The sequence below is a fragment of the Wyeomyia smithii genome, chromosome 3 (genome assembly GCF_029784165.1).
Source record: "Wyeomyia smithii strain HCP4-BCI-WySm-NY-G18 chromosome 3, ASM2978416v1, whole genome shotgun sequence".
NCBI lineage: Eukaryota > Metazoa > Arthropoda > Insecta > Diptera > Culicidae > Wyeomyia > Wyeomyia smithii.
This window is the reverse complement of record NC_073696.1, coordinates 161606587-161622707: the sequence shown is the minus strand read 5'-3', so window position 1 is coordinate 161622707 and position 16121 is coordinate 161606587. Positions and strand designations below refer to the sequence as shown.

General features: G+C 38.7%; 1 protein-coding gene across 1 annotated transcript in view; it reads right to left on the bottom strand.

Annotated features, from left to right (window-relative positions):
• Window positions 1-267: 267 nt before the first annotated feature.
• LOC129727668 (uncharacterized) overlaps window positions 268-16121 on the bottom strand; it is a 205970-nt gene continuing 190116 nt past the window's right edge. Inside the window, exons 4-5 of the mRNA XM_055685709.1 lie at window positions 1828-1906; window positions 268-304 (exon numbers count right to left, since the gene is read on the bottom strand). Coding sequence (XP_055541684.1) covers window positions 282-304; window positions 1828-1906 — 102 coding nt within the window. The 3' untranslated portion in view covers window positions 268-281. The remainder of the gene's footprint in view (window positions 305-1827; window positions 1907-16121) is intronic.

Genomic DNA, 16121 nt, shown 5'->3' with positions numbered 1-16121 from the left:
ATAAGATTTTAACTCAAATAACTCAACATGTTTCAGTGATATTAGCACAAACCTGTATATATTTTGAAAGCTCCGTGTTTATTCTTTCCAAAACTGCTGAAATCTTGAAAATCGGTCCAGAAATGACTGAGTTATAAAAAACTTGTATGCACTAAGGTCCAAAAAACCGTATTTTGACCATAACTTCAGATTTTGGGGGTGTTTGGAAAATTTCTAGTATGAGCGAATGTTACACTCAACAAGACCTACAACCTACACTAGGTCCCATTAGAAGTTCTAAATCACTGTAGCACAGTGTTATTCTCTATTTTATGGAAGTTACACTTTTGTGATTAATCAACTTATCAGTGAAAAGCAAATTTTCCTTTTTCATTTTTGCATTAAAAAATTTATCGTGTTCGGCAAAGTTGTAGCACATTTCATAAGAAACAACTTTGTCAAAGACACCATACTTCTATCTGCCTATTTTAATGGATCTATGTGAAGTTTTCTACAGATTGCCACTAAAAATCAGTTCTTTCAATATAACTTTTAGTAGTGATTTTCTACAATTTTTTAATGTTTTATAATATTGTTTCCTATAACAAAACAAACAATTTCTTCGTAGGAAGTTTATTTTTGTCTCACATATTTTTTAGTTATTGACGATTTATACTTGAATGATGCGCTAATTCACACTAATTACTTTTTACTCAAAAAAATTGATTTTAGCGCCATAGTGTCTTCAGCAAAGTAGTTTTCCTAATTATTCTTCAAGTTATGAAAGTCAGGATTTTGTGATTAATGTACTCAAAGGGAGAAACGATTTTTTCCTCATTTTTACATATAAAAATCCACTTTTCTGAGTAAAGTTTTAGCATATTTTATAAGAAACAACTTTGTCGAAGACACCATATTTCTATCTGCTAATTTAAATGAACTATTGTGAAGTTTCCTTTAGAGTTCCCCAAAAAATCATTTTTTTGATATAATTTATTACAGTGATTTTCTAAAATTTTTCAATGTTCTACAATTTTTTTCAGTGTAATAAAACACGCGAGTTCACCGAAGGAAGCTTATTTTTATCTCTTATGACTATTTAGTTACTGAAGACTTTTATTAATATAGTGTACCAATTTACTTACAGATATAAACACAGAAGACAGCGAGAGACAAATGATTTGGCTTTATTGATATTTTATTCATACTTTAATATAGAAATGGTTTAGTCTGCAGATATTTGCAGATTTTGAAGATTTCTGTTTGTAAATTATTGCATTGTTCTAATAAAAATCGTCAATAACCAGAGATATATGTAAGATAAAAATAAAGTTTCTTCGCGGACACTGTTAGTTTGTTATAGCAAACAACATTGTAGAACATTAAAAAATGTAGAAAATCACTACTAAAAGTTTTATTGAAAGAAACTGATTTTTTGTGGCAATCTGTAGAAAACTCCACATAAATCCATTTAAATAGACAGATAGAAGTATGGTGTCTTTGACAAAGTTGTTTCTTATGAAATGTGCTACAACTTTGCTGAACACGATAAATTTTTCTATGCAAAAATGAAAAAAGTAAAACTCGTTTTTCACTGTTAAGTGACAAAACGTTTTTCACTGTTAAGTCATAAAACTGTAACTGCTATAATATGTAGAATAAATAATGGAATCACTTTACTGAAGGTACTGTGGCTCTAAAATCAAGTTTTTTGGATCAAAATAATTTCGATCACGTTTTTGCAGCTTTGGAAACAGTGTGCGACGCTATTCGATACGCACATGCATACCGATATGAATGATAGTGCACTCATTCTTAATATGTTATGTAGTATGAGCAGTTACTTACGTAGTGAGTCACATCGTTTCATAATTTCATCTATTGAACCATATGATTTTGGCTCTGTAATCGCGGTGTTTAAGACGGCCTGCAATTAAGATAATAGTATTTATTTTACCCAAGCAGAAAATCTCTTTAAAACCAAGCAATTTAAATGAAGTTCGCATAGTGATTCGCAGTTACTGTGAAACATACTAGCAGTAGCGTAGCAAGAGGGGTGTGGTTGGTGCGGTCCGCACAAGGCCCACCACTCAAGGGGGCCCCAAAATCTTGCGAACACCGACCGGTCAACATGCCCATCTGTTGAGTTCAAATGTATTTGTACTCGCCACTCTTCTCTCGTGATCCACACGGACAAAGTATACGTGATACCGATGTTCATTTTTACCATGATTCGTAATTCGACTGACGCCGAAGTTGAATGTTTTGCGATCGCAAGAAACATTCCATGCAACGAGGAAACACGCAACGAAGGAGCGATTTTGCAATGCTGAAAACCAGACTTGGTGAAGCAGTATGTGATATTTGCGACACCCGGAAATGGTTGTAAGTGGCCAAAGATAACAGTGAAAGTCGGATATGCTTAGAACTGAATGTTCTACCCCAGCAGTATTGTATTGCGTGGAGTGTATTGGGAAATAAAGAAGATTATCAGGACAGCAGACTAGTAGAAGCTCGAAAGAAGCGAATACGAAGAAAAACAAAGTTTGAACTTTTTAGTTTAATTTAACTCGAATTGTGAATTGAACATGAACTGAAATCGCTGAAAGTAGTGTCCCGTGACAAAGTCATCGTGGAAGATCAAATGAAATTTAAAACAAAAAAAAATATCTGTAGAAAAATTTTCATTTAGTTAAAGAATATTGTTGTTTTTCGCATCGAAGCTAGCAAAATAAGTTATGTTTTTTTTTGCTGCGGAATAATGTAGTTCATTCCATCAACGACAAGCGGCGCGTGATAGAGCGATCCGCGAGTGATAAGAAAACCTGTAATAATGATTAAAATGTTGAGTTTGTTAAAAAATAGGAAAAAAATATTTAAGTGAGGATTGCGTCTGCAGTTTTGGTGTACAGTGTAACCAAGTCTGTCGTTTGATCACAGATGGAATTGATTAATAAGGCTTTCAGGATGAGGATACTAATCGGGTGAGTGATTTTGTTTTTTTTTTTTTTTCAACACATATACACTACATATAGTACACAGATGCATGTAATACAGAAGTAATTTTGCAATGAGTTTAGTCCGTCGCATTAACTTAAGGAAAATTTTGAATTTTTGGAAAAGACCGCCCGACGTTGCAGTTTGCAGGGCCGTAGAATATTTTTCAGTTCTGTCAAACGCGGGAAGAAAAGGTCATAAGCTCGCGGCAGCTTTGTCTTTCCCGGAGGCTTTTCAAGTGGTCGCAGTCAAGAGTGCTCGCAGCTGAAACGCCGACCAAGGAGTTCGAGCGTGTGCGTTTTTCTTCTTTTTTCTTGAACTGACTTCTGTTTACATCGATGCAAAAAAAAAATGAAGAGCGAGAAGAGGTGAAAAAAAGGAATATATAATATGCTCATAAGAAAAAATAATGCGAAAAGATAATAAAATAGGAGAAAAAAACCATGAAAATAAAATCAGTTAAAAAAAATGATAATTGAACATAGTATCTCTACAAAGAACAGAGTGTCAAAAAAGTGCATAAATATACAGGTCGGACTTGATTATCCGGAACATCAAAAATTTTTCGTTCCGGATAAGAGCAAGATCGCGCCAAATAACCTATGGTCGAATATCCTTGTAGCCCAGAAATCGTTGGTTGTATAGAAAAACTGTCTGAGAATGAGTTGTAGGGAATTAAAAATGCATCATAAAAAATATACACTGTACGAAACAAATGTTTTTGACCAAAAAAATCAAAAATAAACATTATATTTCAATTAAAATAAAGAGTTAAATTTTTGTTTTATTTTTTTTAAAGAAACTAGACGTTAATACGCAACTTAAAAAAAAAGTCCAGGATGGAGAAATGAAAAATAATTTTTGTAGATAAATTTTTTTATAAAAATTCTAATTTAAACATTTTTTGAAATATTTCTATTCTGATGATTTTGAAAGATGCAGAGAGTCATTTTGAATCAAAAAAACTCTTGGTAGTTAATATCCTAAAGGCATCGGTTTTCGTGTTATTTTAAATTTAAGCTTCAGAAACTATTAATATTTAGAAAAATACACGTTTTTCTAAATTTGTCCGTGGTTCTCCAGCAAAAACCATACGTTCATTGGAATGCTTGATCGAAAATATAAAGTTCATTCATTGACAACAAAACCATTGGATAAATAACTCAAGCGCTGTACCTTAGCCTACCTACACGTTTCCCCTTGCCGAATGTTTTATAAAAAAATATGTTTGTCGTGCAACACTACCTACTAGTTTACTAATAGTAACTGTTTGTAAAGTACGCAATCAATAACTACTGGGTTACCTATAATATCTGTATTCGTATATAAATACGATTGCACTTCTCCAGAAGTGTTAGTAACAGTTTGCATTTTACGAAGATGGATAAAGTGAAAATGGGATACACCAAACACCAAGCAGGCTCTATATATCGCGTATCCGACCCGATGTGACAAAACAGTCTGTATTGGAAATGGTAAAGGCTAACCTAAATCTCACTGAAGACCCAGACATATTCAAAGTAGTGCCGAAAGGAAGAGATGAATCAACTTTAACATTTATCTCTTTTGAAATTGGATTGGATCCCGCATTCAAAGCTACGGCACTCGACCGTTCTACATGGCCGGAAGGTATTATGTTTCGTGAGTTTTTGGATTATGGCAGCCAAAAATTTCCCAGACCGTTACCGACGAGCATCATCCCAGGAACAGTTATTCCGTCGATCACCACACAGTCAATATCAGCCCCAACAGCCAAACCCACCACATCAAACCCATTTTAAACGTGACGTTCCCGGGACGCAATTCCAACCGCATTATGGAAGCCCCCAAGCCACCCGAATCAGTCGTGCCTTTTGCTGAGCCCGTTCATCCGAGTCGTCCCGGTCCTGATAGGGAAGGGGAGGGGGTCTTCCAACTGCAATTATCAGGCAAGTACTCTCAAACACCGGCTAATACTCTGCCTGATGTATGTTCGCCTTACAGTGCTACGCTTACTAACTCCAATGTGGAATGTGCCGCTGCGATTCCTGCTGAGACATCAAATAGGTCAACTACCACTGAACCCGACAATCAACGTACCACGCGCTCATCCAGCAATTGTGCTTCCGACAATATCGCATCGTCAAGGCATCGCTTTTTGACCATCTACTACCAGAACGTTAGGGGCCTGCGCACAAAAACGTCTGAGTTGAAGCTAGGATTGTCAAACTGTGAATACGACGTGGTAATACTCACCGAAACATGGCTTCGGTCCGACATAAGCGATTCGGAACTAACATCAGATTACTCGCTCTTCCGATGTGATCGCAATGAATCTACAAGCACCCTTACGAGAGGCGGTGGTGTGCTTATTGCAGTTAAATCTACACTACGCTGTACCGAGATTTTGCTAACCGACTGTAGCCAGCTCGAGCAAGTGGCTGTGTGTATAAAGCTACCAGACCGTTCTCTGCACATCTTCGGTATCTACCTACGACCGAATTCTGACACAACACTATATTGCTCCCACACAGCCGCCGTTCAGTCTGTTTGCGATGAATCGTCAGCAAGCGATATCGTTTTAATTCTCGGTGATTACAATCTTCCCCAGCTTCAATGGAATTTTGATGATGATATCAATGGATGCATAACAGTTAACGCCTCTAGCGAGCAAGAACTCGTTTTTTGTGAATCCATTTCTACATGCGGGTTGGTGCAATTGAATTCTTTTTCGAACACGAATGGTAGAACACTCGATCTAGCATTCACGAGTTCCCCGGTCGATTTTGGAATTTCGCCACCCGTGCTTCCGCTCTTACCAATCGACCTTCACCATCCACCGTTTGAGTTGCAAGTTGATGTGCGTAGTTCGACGCATGTTGAACTCGGAAACAGCCAGCCAGATTTACTCGATTTTGACTTTAGGAGCTGTGATTTCAGCTCTCTTAATGCTGAATTTTCAACTGTTAACTGGGTACAGCTGATTGAAGGTCTAACTGTCGACAACGCTGTTCTTTCGTTCTACGACAAGCTGTTCGAAATACTCAATTCGAAGGTGTCACGGCGTCGTCGCGTTGTTCGTGGAGCCATTAGGAAACCATGGTGGAATGCCGAGCTCAGGAATATGCGCAACAAACGATTTTTTCTTAATAAATCCAATGAACGATTTTTTCTTAATAAATCCAATGAGCACCGTGAATTACTTCGCCTTGCAGAAACAGCCTATAAGGAACTAGTTACGACATGCTATCGAGCCTATTTAAATAAACTACAGTCGAACCTGAAGCATAATCCTACTGAGTTTTGGAAATTCGTTAAAGAGCAAAAAGCTAGTAATCTCGTGCCGGACGGTGTGTTTTACGGAGAAGCCACTGCCAACACACACGAAGAAGCCGCAAATCTTTTTTCGTGCTTCTTTGAAAGCGTGTTTAACACTGTGCCGCCCCAGCTCCATCCTAATTATTTTCAGCACGTACTTTCCCACGACATTCGTCTACCGTTTTTCAATTTCTCTCGTGAGGATGTATTCATAGCGCTTACTAAGCTTGATGAATCGAAAGGGGCTGGAACTGATGGATTAGCTCCTATAGTATTGAAAAAGTGCGCCGAGTCGCTAGTTGGTCCGGTAACATTGTTGTTTAATCGATCGCTGGATGAACAAACTTTCCCGACTTTATGGAAGACGGCCAAAATGATACTCGTTCACAAATCACGGAGCACACGAAAAGTTGAAAACTACCGCGGAATATCTATTCTCTGCTGTCTAGGGAAGCTTCTGGAATCTCTGATGCATGAGGTCATGCTATCCGCAGTTAAATCGATAATATCGAACGATCAGCACGGTTTCGTCCCGCGTCGCTCTACAACAACTAACTTGCTATGTTACACCAGCGTATTATTTCGGGAAATTGAATGTCGAAATCAAGTGGACTCGGTATACATCGACTTCTCAAAAGCATTTGATACCGTTCCGCACACCTTCGCAATTGAGAAGCTGAGGCATATGGGCTTCCCCGATTGGATATCCGACTGGTTAATGTCGTACTTGACCGGTAGAAGCGCATTCGTCCAGGTGAACTCTACACGCTCTAGAATGTTCGACATCCCGTCTGGAGTTCCACAGGGTAGTGTACTGGGACCGCTGATTTTCGTGCTTTTCATTAACGACTTGTGTCAACGAATTTCTTCTGCAAAGCTGCTTTTCGCCGATGACCTGAAAATTTTCCGAATAATTAAGTCCATGTTGGATTGTATTTGCTTGCAAAAAGACATCGATATACTTTCACGTTGGTGCAAAGAGAACGGGATGCGTATGAACATCAACAAATGCAAGGTGATCACTTTCAGTCGCTGTCATAATTTGATTAGTCATCAGTACAACATCGACACAACTCCACTGGACCGTGTGCAGTCTATCCGTGACTTGGGCGTCATTATCGATTCTAAGCTCCGCTTCAACCAACACATCTCCGCCATTACCGCAATGCTTCACAGTTTACTGACGTGTACGCGCTTAAGGCACTATACTGTGCTTTAGTACGCAGTGTTCTGGAGTACGCTGCTCCCATATGGGCCCCGTACCATACCTCTCAAGTTATTCGCATTGAGCGAGTTCAAAAATGTTTTTTACGTTTTGCTCTTCGTCACCTACTGTGGAATGACCCTGTACATCTGCCCGACTACTCGCAACGATGTCGTTTGATTGACCTGGAATTGCTGTCAACAAGACGAATAAAACTTCAACGATTGTTTGTTTTCGACGTCCTAACGAACAATATTGACTGCTCAGACCTTCTCCTGCTAATTCAAATAAATGTTCCTCAGCGCCGGTTGCGATACTGGACAATGATCTCCATACCCGGGCACAGGACAAGCTATGGTTATAACAATCCGCTCAGTTCCTGCCTAAGAGGATTCAATGACGTCAGTGATTTATTTGACTTTAACTTAACCAAAAATAGTTTTAAAAATAGAATTAAAAATATAGCATAAGACAAACCAGTCTGTACGATATGATCGAAGACGATGAACAAATAAACAAATAAACAAATGCTGTAAACCCTTTCCTGATCATCGGTGCTCATCAAGCTTATGCAAATTAAACGAAAACGTTATTGCAAAATTAAAAATATTGAACAGTCAAGCTCATTTTAATACGTCTTAATCAATTTGTGATTCGTGTAGTTATTGGAATAATAGTCAAGCCACCATTCATCCCTTCGCTGTTTACTATTCAGAATCTGGAACACTTACGAATATCAGTTTCATCATAATATCGGAAGTACTCCATCATGAAACTGTTGTGGTTCAGGTGTTCATTGCCAAATTAATGAGTTTTGCCTTTCTCCTAGAAAGGTATAGCAATCACTGGAACAACCAAAGATGTAAAATTGGTCCCAATGGCCGAATGTCATATACCACTCGACCCCTTTCGACGAACTAAGCATTTTCTGTATGTATGTATGTATGTGTGTATGTGTGTGTGTGTGTGTGTGTGTGTGTGTATGTGCAATTTTTTTTTTCTCACTCACTTTTCTCAGAGATGGCTGCACCGATTTTCATTAAATTAATTCCAAATTAAAGGTCTGGTTGCGCCATAGGTTGCTATTGAATTTCATTGTAATCGGATTTTTAGTTTATAGGTTATGTATCAAAATGTAAAAATCACGAAACATCAATATCTCAGAAACCACATAACCGATTTCAATAAAACTAGTTTCAAATGATCGGGCCCCAAAACCCTTAACTTTTAAATCTTGTTATGATTGAACATATGATTCAAAAGTTATGTAAAGAAAAGTTATCCTGAGGTTGTTTAAACTCACTCATTTTTGTCAGAGATGGCTGAACCGATTTTCACAAAATTAGTGTCAAATGAAAGCTCTAGTTGCTTTATAGGTTGCTATTAAATTTCATTGTAATCGGATTGTTACGTTGTCCCTCGTTCATAAAAATGTGAAATCACATAATGTAAGTAAACATGTTGACTTTCTCCTAACGATCACTGGCTAATTGAAAGGTAGAGAAGTGATCCAAATGGCTGAATGTCATATACTACTCGACTCAGTTCAACGAATCGAGCATTTTCTGCATATGTGCATGTATAGGTGTATATGTTTGTGTGTGGGTGTGTACGTGTGTATGTGCACCTTTTTTTTCGCACTCACTTTTCTCAGAGATGGTCTGACCGATTCTTTCTATCTTGGTGTCAAATGAAGGGTCTATTTCCCGCTTAGGTTGCTATTGAATTTCATTGTAATCAAACTTTTAGTTTTGGCGCTGCGTCAGAATGTGAAAATCGCTCTCATATCTCAGAAGCTATGAACATAGTTGAATTCAAATCAATGGGCTTTTAAACCCTTAAACAATGAATTTCATAATGTTTAAACATGTGATTTGAAAGTTATAGAAAGAATCGTAACCCGCAGACTGTTCAAAACTATAGCAACGATCAAAATATGTGGCCTCAACATCATTTGAATTTGATATTGTACTATTTCAATGTTTGCGGCCTTGCTCGGGATTGAAGTTGAAATTAAAAGTCATTTCTATCATTTCACTTTTTACCTTTCTCCTAGAAAGGTATAGCGATCACTGCAAAAACTAAAGGTATAAAAGTGCTCAAGAGGGCCGAATGTCGTATACCACTCGACGCAGTTCGACGAGCTGAGCATTTTCTGCATGTGTGTGTGTATGTATGTGTGTATGTGTGTGTGCGTGTGTGTGTGTGTGTATGTGTGTGTGTGTGTAACGCTCTCCCAATCTCACTCGATTTTCTCAGAGATGGCTGAACCAATTTCAATTTAATTAATTGCAAATGAAAGGTCTAGTTGCCCTATTAGACCCTATTGAAGTTTATTGTAATCTGATTTCTAGAGGTTATGTATCAAAATGTAAAAATCACGAAACATCAATATCTCGGAAACTACACAACCGATTTGAACAAAATTGGTTTCAAATGAACGGGCTACCTAAAAAACCTTTAACTTTTAAATTTTATGAAGATTGAACATGTGGTTCCGAAGTTATGGAAAGAAACGTGTTCTGGAGACTATTCAATCTCACTCATGTTACTCAGAGATGGCTGGACAGATTTTCATAAAATCAGTGCTAAAATTGAAGGTCTTGTTGCCCCATAAGACCCTGTTATGTTTAAAAATGTGAAATCCAGCTATGAAAAGAAACATATTCCGAAGACTACTTGGACTAACTCACTTTTCTCAGAGATGGTTGACCCGATTTCCACAGAATTATTATCAAATGAAAGGTCTAGCTGCCTCATAACACTCATATTCAATTTTGCAGTAATCGGACTGTAACTTCGTCTGTAATGTATCGAAATGTGAAAATCACGAAACTTCATTATCTTAGAAACTACACAACCGATTTGAACAATATTGATATCAGATGAACGGGCTAGTTAAGGGTTAACTGATGAATTATGATTGAACACGTGGTTTCAAAGTTTGGCTGCCCTATACGTTACTTTTTCATTTGATTGTAATCAAACTTAAGCAACCGTTATGTTCAGGGATGTTACGGATGTGATTTTTCAGACATCTGCAGATGCGGATATGTGATTACGGATGCAGATGTTGATGCGGATGTCAATTTTCATGCGGATGTTCCGCATTCGCGGATGCGGATATCCGTAGCATCCCTTTTGTTATATTTTGCTTTTTTCATATAACCATGTCCCTCCCCAGTGCAAAAGTTATTTGGGCGAGCAGTAAATACACCAAGGAAAATTTTTTCTACAATATTTTATGAAGCGATATTTGTTTTCAATAGCCGCATGGTATGATGCGGATGCGGATGCGGATGCGGATGCGGATGCGAATATGTGATTACGGATGCAGATGTTGATGCGGATGTCAATTTTCATGCGGATGTTCCGCATTTGCGGATGCGGATATCCGTTACATCCCTAGTTATGTTTTAATTTGTAAAACAACGAAAGTCTATTATCTCAAGTATTACACGACTTATTTGAACATATTTGATTTTGTTTCGGCTTAGCAGTCTCAATAAAAACAGCGCTGATCTCTATGGGGTCATCGCCAACGTTTCGATCCGGTTGGTTGGGATCTTCATCAGGGCCTATTTTAAAAATTTTTTTTTATTCCATTACATAAAAAAACATAGAAAATTGTACATAAATTACATTTAGCTAACAACAAAACAGAAAGAACTCACCCGACACTAATCAGCTTGTACAGTTACAGAAAATATCCTACGTGTGGAAGTCAGGTTCGAAAGGGGGGAATTGCACTGCGTCTGAAACATCTATTCTAGCTCTGTTCTCACTTTTTTAAATTTACTCTAACACTTTAATACAATTGTTTTATTTTGCTAATTAGCGGCTGCTATTTGGGTTCAACTGTTTCCCGCAAAAAGATGGTGTACGATGGGGGGTTATGTTTGTGTTTGTGTTGGGGGGTGTTATTTAAATTTGTGTGTTCGGTTCTACTCTTTTTTGACGACGCATTCCTCATCTCTCTTCGATCTTTGATCGAGAGTAAGAGATTTGCGTACGCACAGCTTAGGTTGTCGGTGTCAGTCCGATGGTTGACCGTGTTGGTTGTAGTTGCGATGTGGCACATCTCCAACACTTGCAGTGCTTGTGATTTGTAGGCACTGTCGAGGATGGCTGGCGTGTTAAGGTCGAAGCGGTGGTTGTACTGGATGCAGTGATCGATCATTGCTGTCTTTCCCCGGAGTTGTTGGATTTCATGATCTTCGTTTTGGTGGCCATTGGACAGCAGTTTGTCCAGTGTATTTACATGTGACTGGTGTCCGTACATACGACAACGAAGTTTGTTCGACGTCATACCAATGTACTTGCCGTGGCAGTCTCGGCAAGCAATCTGATATACAACGTTACTTTTGTTTTTGTACGGTACAGGGTCTTTAGCTGTGTGATATAAGTGCCCCACAGTGTTTTGGTTACTGAAAGAGATGCTCGTAGTTGGGTCGCTGTTTTGGAGTCCAAAATGTATGTAATGGAATAGAAAAAAATATTTTTTTAAAATAGGCCCTGATGAAGATCCCAACCAACCGGATCGAAACGTTGGCGATGACCCCATAGAGATCAGCGCTGTTTTTATTGAGACTGCTAAGCCGAAACAAAATCAAATTTAGTGTCACAGTCGAATCTCCGTATAAAATATTTGAACATAACTAGTGTCATACAAACGAGTCATCTCTCAAAATTACAAATAACTAACTCCATAACAATTTGATATGCTGTTCAAAAGTTTTGGAAAGAAAAGAAATTCAAAGATTATTCAACACTATACCTGCTTTGATCAATATATATGGCCTCAACATGATTAAAATGTGGTATCGTACTATTTGAACGTTCCCGGTGTCGCTCGTGATTAAATTGTTCGAAATATTTCTTAAGCACTAACATTATGTCAAATTTCATATTTTACACTTTAATTACAACATCAATATTTTAGAACCCAAAGAGTGAATATACCTTTATTGGATTTAAGCATTCATGTAAATCTATTTTTACAAACAATAAGTTTGAATGGATGACACCCCGTTAAGCATACAGGTGCGAGGCATACGGACGCGAGGCATAGTACGATAGGCATAATGGACGGCAGGCATACGGACACGAGGCATATGGACGCGAGGCCGAATGGACGCGAGGCCGAATGGACGCGAGGCCGAATGGTCGCGAGGCCGAATCGATACAAGGTCGAAAGGACACAAGGACAAGGGAAGTGATGCGGAATATGTTATCGTCATCATCATCACAGCATTCAATAACATGTATTTCGCTTCAAAGCGTCATTTGCAAAGCAATACACTCGCGGCCTTCGGCCGACTCGCTGTTCGAGCGAATGCTGTCCTTACTCGCTACCGCTCATTCGGACTTAATTTAACTTAGACTTAGACGGACTTAACTAGAGTAGACCTAGCAAACCAGTAGATCAGTCGTTTGAGTGCGAGAGGCCGCAACTTCCGACGGCGAGTCGGCGGCCGGCTCGGACTGCAGAAACCACGGCGGCTTAGTGCCGCCTCGTTTCCTTGCCCTCGATTATGCGTCTTCGCCGCATGATTTCAAGAAAAGTATTATACCCAACTTATACTCTTTAGGAATATAATAACACGTGAACTACATAATTGGAGCTCATGCGATCATATAACATCGCATTCGGCCTCGCGTCAATTCGGCCTCGCGTCCATTCGGCCTCGCGTCCATTCGGCCTCGCGTCCAATCGGCCTTGTGTCCATTCGGCCTCGCGTCCGTTATGCCTTTTGGCACTATACCTCGTATCCATTATGCCTCACATTTATTATGCCTCGCGTCTGTATGTCTAGCGTACTATGCCTAACATCCATATGCCTAGCGTCCATATGCCTCCTGTCCCGTCCCCGTTTGAATGTGAAAGGCTGAGTCTGACCGCTAGGTGGATTAATTTAGGTTTTTTGAAAACAACAATACATTCGAAATACTACAAGGTATACAGCCCTAGGGGTTTATTTATTTATTTCTTATGGAATATATACAGGCTTTAGGCCCGTTATCCACACCTAATATTAAAATACAATAAATTAAAGACAAAAATACAATCAATTAACACACATAAAGTTGTCCTTTTAAATATAAACTTAGTCTGCTTTTTAAGATTGCAGACGACATGTCGATGTTAACAATATGCTGTAGTTCATTAAATGATCTCATGAAACGGCATGTTGTAAATAATTCCGAGCTCGTTGCGGAGGGTTAAACACTCTTGGATTTCTTAGCGTAACCGTATTGCTATTACGATGTATTCGGGCTGAAAGGGTTCGACTATCAGTCCTTCCTGCTAATACATTGGTTAAAAATACTATGTCAGCAATCCTATGTCGGCAATGTACTGTGTCAATATTAACTAATGCACACAAGTCTTGATAGGCAGGTAGTTGATCACCATTGCATCTAAGGTTCCGTAAGGCAATACGCACGATCTTTTTTTGAATTCCTTCAATTCGTTGAATATGTGTTACATATTGGGGGCGCCAAACAACGCTCGCAAAGTCCAGCTTGCTCCGTACTAGCGCTTTGTGAATGGCTAATATAGAATAAGGGTCTTTGAGATCCCGTCCGTACCGTCTCACAAGAGAAAACAATTTCAAGCTGTCTGTAACTACATTGTCAATATGATTTGTAAACGAAAGTTGTCGGTCAAATGTGACGCCTAGGTCGCGAACTTTTCCTTTATGTGGTAACTCAGTTCCATTGAAATGATATTTGAACTCGATAAGAGATATTTTACGAGAATATGTCATAACTGAACATTTTTCAGCGTTAACGTTTAGACCACTATCCGATCAGAATTGTCCAAAACGTTGCAAGTCCAGTTGTAATTTAAGACAATCGTCATTTGGTTTGACGGGCAAGAAAATTTTCACATCATCAGCATAAATCAGAATCATAGCATTAGTCAATTTGTCTGTGAGCTTGTTCATCACGAGTACGAATAACAGTGGTCCTAAGTGGCTTCCTTGAGGTACTCCCGAATTCACAGTGAACGAATCAGAGACGTGTACCTTAATTTTAACATACTGAACTCTTCCCACCAAATATGTTTGCAACCAATTGTAGAGTGGACCACCAATACCGAAGTCATTAATCGATCGAAGAATGCTGCCCGTCTTAACCGCATCAAATGCCTTGCTCATATCTGTGTAAATACAGTGCATATATAATCGGTTACTGCAGAAGTAAACTCGCAAAGATTCGTGGTAACGGATTGCTTCTTTAAAAATCCGTGTTGCACAGAAGAAATGCGTTCAGCGACTACCTCGTAAAGAGAATCGTACACTAGCTGTTCGAAAAGCTTAGGAGTAGCAGATTGGATTGTTATGCCACGATAATTCTCTACATCCGAGCGAGATCCTTTTTTATGAACAGGTGTGATGTGAGAAATTTTCCAAATTAAAGGAAAGTAACCGGAAGCCAGTGACGCGTTGAACAAACTGGTAAGAGGGACTAAAAGCTCACCTTGGAACTGTTAGAGGAGGCTGTTAGAGAGAGTGTCAGGGCCAGGCGACGAGTTTGTGTCAATTTTGTGCATTCCATTTTTAACATCAGTTTCAGATACTTGAAATACTTCCAAGCCACTTTCGAAAGAAGGTATACGCACCGTTGAAGGCTGCTCTGCAAAGACACTACGGAAATGTTCGGCGAAAAGGCCAGTCGACGATTGAGTATCTGTAGCGGTTGCGCCTCTGTACCTCATATTTTATGGGATCCCAGAATGTTTCCTACGAATATTTACGAAGTTCCGGAAGGTTTTAGGATTATTTTTCAAATCACGCTGTATTTTATTCAAGTAGACCTGATATTCCTCCTTGTGTGCAGCTTTGACGCAGCAGTTGTTTATAGTGAGTTACATTTTCGTTTGATCTTGCACGACACATTTTCCTAAAGCAGCTCTTTTGCTCTTCATAAGCTCTATCAGCGCTGGAGAAAACCATTTGGAATATTTGTGATCATACTTAACACGTTTCATAATCACAGAAGTATGACGGGAAAGAATACCAAATACTGTGAAATAAAACAGTAAGGTATTGAAATCCACCCAGTTATTAACTTTTACGATATCGCCAACGTCAACGTCAAAAACGCCAATTGATCGAAGAAAATTAACCATTTATATCGCCTGCGTCTGGTATACCTCGACATTACAAATAAACATTGCTTCCGATATGAAAATGTTATTCCAGTCAACATTGCTCAGACTTTCACGCACGCTCGCGACATTCAATGCTTTCAAGTTCAAACACTTTTTGAGCACCCCTGGTTTATACTTATCTGATTCATCTGCCCTGATGGTTAATAACATCGCATTGTGATGAATTTCATTTTTAATCACTGGATCCGACAAAGTCAATTGACAACTATCTGTGTCAATAGTGAACACCAAATCGAGAAAACAATTATTTTGATTTGGTAAACTACACACTTGCAGCAGTCCAACAGAAAGAAAACTGTCAACAACAGCTATCCAACAGTATGAAATGGTGACGATAAACTGTTCATAGGCAACACTACCGTTTATATTTGATAGTCATTATTGTAAAGCTAACGATGCATGAATACATGAAAATTTTACATAACTCTTATCTTTAAGCATCTATAGTTCTGAAAAGAACCGATT